This window comes from Branchiostoma floridae, chromosome 9 (genome assembly GCF_000003815.2).
Source record: "Branchiostoma floridae strain S238N-H82 chromosome 9, Bfl_VNyyK, whole genome shotgun sequence".
Lineage (NCBI taxonomy): Eukaryota > Metazoa > Chordata > Leptocardii > Amphioxiformes > Branchiostomatidae > Branchiostoma > Branchiostoma floridae.
Genome location: NC_049987.1, coordinates 14,199,354 through 14,204,546, shown reverse-complemented (window position 1 = coordinate 14,204,546; position 5,193 = coordinate 14,199,354). Strand labels below are relative to the sequence as shown.

The 5,193-nt window shown below is 44.5% G+C and overlaps 1 protein-coding gene across 1 annotated transcript in view; it reads right to left on the bottom strand.

The window, feature by feature from the left end:
• LOC118422585 (centrosomal protein of 290 kDa-like) overlaps positions 1–5,193 on the bottom strand; it is a gene marked incomplete in the record, with an annotated part of 9,839 nt that overhangs the window by 1,177 nt on the left and 3,469 nt on the right. Inside the window, 2 exon segments of the mRNA XM_035830222.1 lie at positions 1–3,207; positions 3,210–5,193. Of these exon segments, the coding sequence (XP_035686115.1) occupies positions 1–3,207; positions 3,210–5,193 (5,191 nt within the window).

Below are 5,193 nucleotides of genomic sequence, written 5' to 3'. Positions count from 1 at the left end.
TTCCTTTAGCTTCATGTCTTTGATTGTCTGCTTTAGTTGTGAGTTTTTGTCCATCTGCTTTTGGAGCTCTTCGACAATGTCTTCTAGCATGTTGTCATCCTCCATTACTCTTTTGCGCAGCTTTTGCTGATTTTCGAAGTCTTTCGCCATTTTCTGTAGTTGTGACTTTAGAGACTTGTTCTCTTCTTCGACTTCTTGTGAGTGTACCTTCATGGCCTGGTGGTCCGTCCAGAGCAGGAACGCTCGTCTCCAGTCCACAGTAGGTGCGTCTACTTTGAGCTCGGGAACAGCCGTCGTACAAAGGAGTCCCTCATCGACGTGGTGCGCTTCATTCCCTGTGGGCGGAGAGACACCAACATTCTTCTCAGTCATCAACTTGTCCACGGACGGACATTCAGACTTACACTCTTCTGTCTGGTCAGTGTGATCAGGCCCTGGGGTCTGCACGTTTATCACTTCACTGTCATTCACAGCAGACGAGGAGACAGACAGTTTTTGCATGGATTCGTTGGCAATGTTAGTCATAGAATGAATGGAGTAAAACGACTCACACGATGACGACAATTCTTTGTTAGAAATGTTCAAGTCGTTGTCAGCAGATAAGGACATGGATCTGGAGTATGATGATATATTAGAATGTGTTAGTGTTGTTGTGTGTTGTGTTTCTCCATTAAATGGTGACAGACAGATTTCGTTGTTTGTGCTTACCTTCTCCTTTGCCTCCTTGTCTTCTTTCTCCTCTTTATCCGAGTCTGCACCACTGGAAGGCCGTCGTTTCTTCGTCTTTGTGCCTTCGTACTTCATCTTGAGTTTTTCCCTCTCTTCTCTGAGTTGTAGGTAGCTCTTCTCAAGCTCGTTGTTCTTGACTTGCACTTTCTGAAGGTTCTCCTTGAGCGAGGCGTTTTCTGTCTTAACGTAGGCCAAGGTCCGCTTGAGCTGGTCAACTTCAGGTACTAGACTCTGCCACTCGTCTCTCTCGCCAGAGATTCTCTTGATTTCCGTTTGGAGGTACTCAACAGTAGACCCTGTGTCTGGCTGCGGGTTCGTTCCCACCCTTTCTAGCTTTGCCAAAAGTTCAGCTTTCTCTCTCTCGAGCTGCCGAATTCTCGTTACATCTCCCGATATTTTTGGAGAAGGACTTTTGCTCGTCTTTACGTCCTCTCTTAGATATTCAAGCGTTTTCTTCAACTGTTTGTTCTCTAATTCCAGTTGCCAGAGCTTCTCTTCAATTTCTTCCTTTTCCGACTCTGGAATACTCGCCGTGCCTTCGTCTCGTTTTTTATCACCGTCGTCACCTTCTGGGCTACTGCGGACCCCTGCACCGATTTCTTTTCGGACAAAGGACATCTGCTCTCGCATTTCACGATTCTGTGATTCCAGCATCTGCATTTTCTCCTGCATGTCCCTGTTTACAATGTCTATGCGCTCGATGTAGGCTCTTGCCTGTGCCTCGGCAAGTTTCGACGACTCCACTAAAGATTTCAATGCTTCATTTTCGTCTTCTAGAGCTCGCATCTGTTCAACAATGTCCACACTCTGTCTCCACCGATGTTCTCTCATGCGCTCATTTGGTGATTCCAACTTTTCCGTACTTTTACTCCTCTTTTTCACCTGCCAGTCAATGTCCTCCTTTGCCCTCAGGGAGCCTTGCAACGATTTGTTCTCAGCCTGAAGTTGCGCAACGTGGAACCTAAGTTTGCGGACGGACTCTGAATTTTCTGTCATTTCATCCATGTCCACCTTGGATCGTAGAGAATGGTTCTCCTCTTCCAACTTGTGCACGAGGTTTTCTTGTTTTGCTCTGGCTTCCTTCAACTTTAACAATTCGTCGCGCAGGGCATTGGCTTCCGTTCTCAGCTCTGCCACTATTGACTGTTCTTTCTCCATTAACTGGATGGTCATGTCTTTTGCAGCGCTTTGCTCTGATATTTCTCTGTTCTCCCTTCGAAGCTGCTCAACTTCATTAGTCACATCGACCAGTTTCTTAGACGTCTCTTGCAATTCACTGTTTCCTTTGGCAGATGCCGATAACTCAGCCTTCTCTTTTTCTATAACGACTCTTTCAAGTTGTTTGATAGTCTTAGATGACTCATCTCCAAGACGCCAGTTCTCCCTCTGTCTGTCCTCAGCCAGCTTCTTCCATGTCTTAATGTCCTCTTCGAGCGATGTCACTTTCGATCCCAAGTGCTCTTTGTCTGCCTTTAATACCTCTAAGTTGCTTTGCTTCTCTTGTAGGTCTTTCTCTAACATAGAATGTTTCTTCTCAAGGTTGTCTGTCGACTGTTGAAGTTTTGTGAAGTCCTTGTCTTTGGTTTCTTTGTCTTGTAGTGCAGATCTAAGCTGTCGTTTCACATCAGTGAGCTCATCTTCAACGTTTTCCTTCTCCTTCAAACGTCTTTCCTTCTCTTTCAACTGCCACTGCAATGAAGAAAGCTCGGACGACTTGCTATCCTGGCCGATTTTCTCTCGCTTAAGGCGCTCCTTTTCTTTGTCTGACTCGGCCTTGTCTTTCTGTAGCTCTTCTAGGCGTGCCTGGAGCTTGGCTATTTCAAGATCTCCTTGCTCCTTGCTCTTCTTCATTTCTGTTGATGACTTCTTGAGAGTTTCTGTTTCTTCTATTGTTCTCAATAGTTCCTCCTCCACGCCTCTTAACTTCTGTTCATGCGCTTCCCTGTTGGTTTGCAAAAGAACCTCTGCATCGCCGACTCTCAGCTGAAGTTGCTCTTTCTCTTTCTCAACAAGCGCCTTTGCTTTTTCGACCTGTTTAATCTTTTCGCTCAAGTTTTCCTTTTCTTTGATGATGTTGCTTTTCGTATTTTCTGCTTCTTTGGCCTTCTGTTCTATGTTCTTTTTCTCACTCTCTGCTTCCTTTACCCTCTGCTCTATGTTCTTTATTGCGTCCTCTGCTTCTTTAGCTTTCTGCTCTATGTTGGTTTTTGCATTCTCTGCTTCGTTGACCTTCTGTTCTAAGGTCGTCCTGATGCTGTTGATTTCATCCACCTTTTCTTTCATCACTTTCTCGAGGAAGGCTTTCTCAGACTCAATCCCTGCGATATGTGCTTCCTTCTCCTTTAATTGCTCACCCAGGCGATTGTTTTCTTCCTCAAGCGATGCTTTCTCCACAGACATCTCCTCAATCTTTTTGCAGCTTTCTTCATAGCTGTGTTTCAGGTGTAGCAAATCTTCTACCTGTTTCTTCAACGCATTGCTATGTTCCTCCACTGCCCTGGTTTTGTCTTCATGATCCTTTGTTTTCTTTTCCATCTCTTTATTTTGTGTGTCACATTCCCTCGTAAGTGAAGATTTTCGGTGCGCATTTTAGTGTGAGTGTCCTTCAGCTCACGAACAAGAGCTTTAAGCTTTTCGTTCTCTGTGTTTGCCTCTCTTGTTTCATCTTTAGATAGACTGAGCTTCTCTTTCAGCTGCATAATCTCTGAAGCTTCCTCTTCCACATTTGACAAGCTGTTCCGTAGCTGTCTTTGAAGGTGGTCTCTCTCGGCTGTCAAGGTCTTCTTTTCCACTTTTGTCGTCTCCACTTCGTTCTTGAGGTCTTTTATTTTCTTCTGCATCTTTTCACCTTCCTTGTTCGTTTTTGTCAAGAGCTGATTGATTTGCTCCCCAACTTCTTCCGTTCGCTGGAGTTCAGTTTTCACTCCGTCCAGTTCTAAGCTCACACCCGTCAACTTAGATTGCATCTCATTTAAATCCTTTTCCAAGGCCTCAATCAGCTCTTTCTGGGATTCAACATCCTTCTCCAGGACTTCTTTCTCCGCTTCCAATGTCTTGTTCGACTGTGTGATCTGTTCGATCAACTTCTGCATATCATCAATCTCTTTCTCGGAGCTTATCTTCTTTTTTTCTAGCTCCTGAAGTTTTGTTTCCGCTTCCTTTGAATGTCCCGCCATCCGAGATGTTGCGTCTTCCAGCTCTTTCCTTGTTTTCTCTGCACTGTCTTCAAGTTCTTTGCGACATGCCTTTTCCTCCTTTAGTTGATTTTCAAGTGCTGTCATAATGTCCCTTTGGCTCTTCACCTCTGCATTGAGCTCCTGTACTGTCTTCTTTTCATTCTCTATCTGTGTTGTAAGTGCCTCTACCGTTTGCTTTTCTTTCTGCAAATTGTTTTCTTTTTCCGTCAACTTCTGTTCTTTCTCCTGAACCAAAGTCTTGGAGCTGCTTAGATCTGCCTTTTGGGATTCAAGTTCTTCTTTGAGACGGGCATTGTCCTTTTTAAGCTTGTCAATCGCTTGTTCCATCTCTCGTTTTGTCTTCTTTTGTTCCTTAGCCGCCTCTTCCAAACTCTTATTTTCTTGCTCCAATGTTGCTATTGCTTCCCGATAACGCTGGCTTGCTTTCTTTGGTGTTACAGTCCCGGTTTCCTTGGTCAAGTTGATCTTCTCTGTTTTTAGACTTTTGTTTTCTTGTTTGAGCTTTTCTGTCATCTTCTCTATGTCACCAATGCGCATCTCCATGCCCTCATATGCTGTTTTTCGAGCCAATGCGTCTTGTTGGTATTTTGTCGCTAGCTCGGTTTGAAGGCCAAGGTCTTTCTTCAGTTGAAGATTCTCGTTGATGAGAGTTTTGTGGGCCGCTTCTTGATCCTCGACCTGTACTTTGAGCGTGTCTAGCTCTGCTGTCACCATCTTTTTCTCCTCCTCTGCCTTGTTCACGGCATCCTTGTAGGGCTTGATTTCATCTTCTTTGGTATGAGAGATCTCAAACTGTTGTAGAATGTATTCCTTTTCAGCTAACAGTCTGGCATTTTCCACTTTGAGCTCTTTCAGTTCCTTTGCTAAATCGGTAATCTTTTTCGCACTTTCTTCTGTTTGTTGGTCTTTGTCCGCTTTTTCCTGTACCTGAAGTGTATCTGTCTTCTCAGGTTCTGGCTCTGTTTGAGTTTCTTTCCATTGCATCTTTGACAGTTCTTCCTCTTTCGGGCTTGTGTGCTCTTCCACATGTTCTGACTCTGTCTGGGTTTCTTTCCATTCCATCTTTGACAGTTTTTCCTCTTTCGGGCTTATGTGCTCCTCCACATATTCTGACTCTGTCTGGGTTTCTTTCCACTCCATCTTTGACAGTTTCCCCTCTCTCTGACTTGTGTGCTCCTCCACATGCTCTGAATCTGTCTGGGTTTCTTGACACTCCATCTCTGCCACGGCTTCCACAGACTTGCTACTTGATTTTTTGTTCATATCT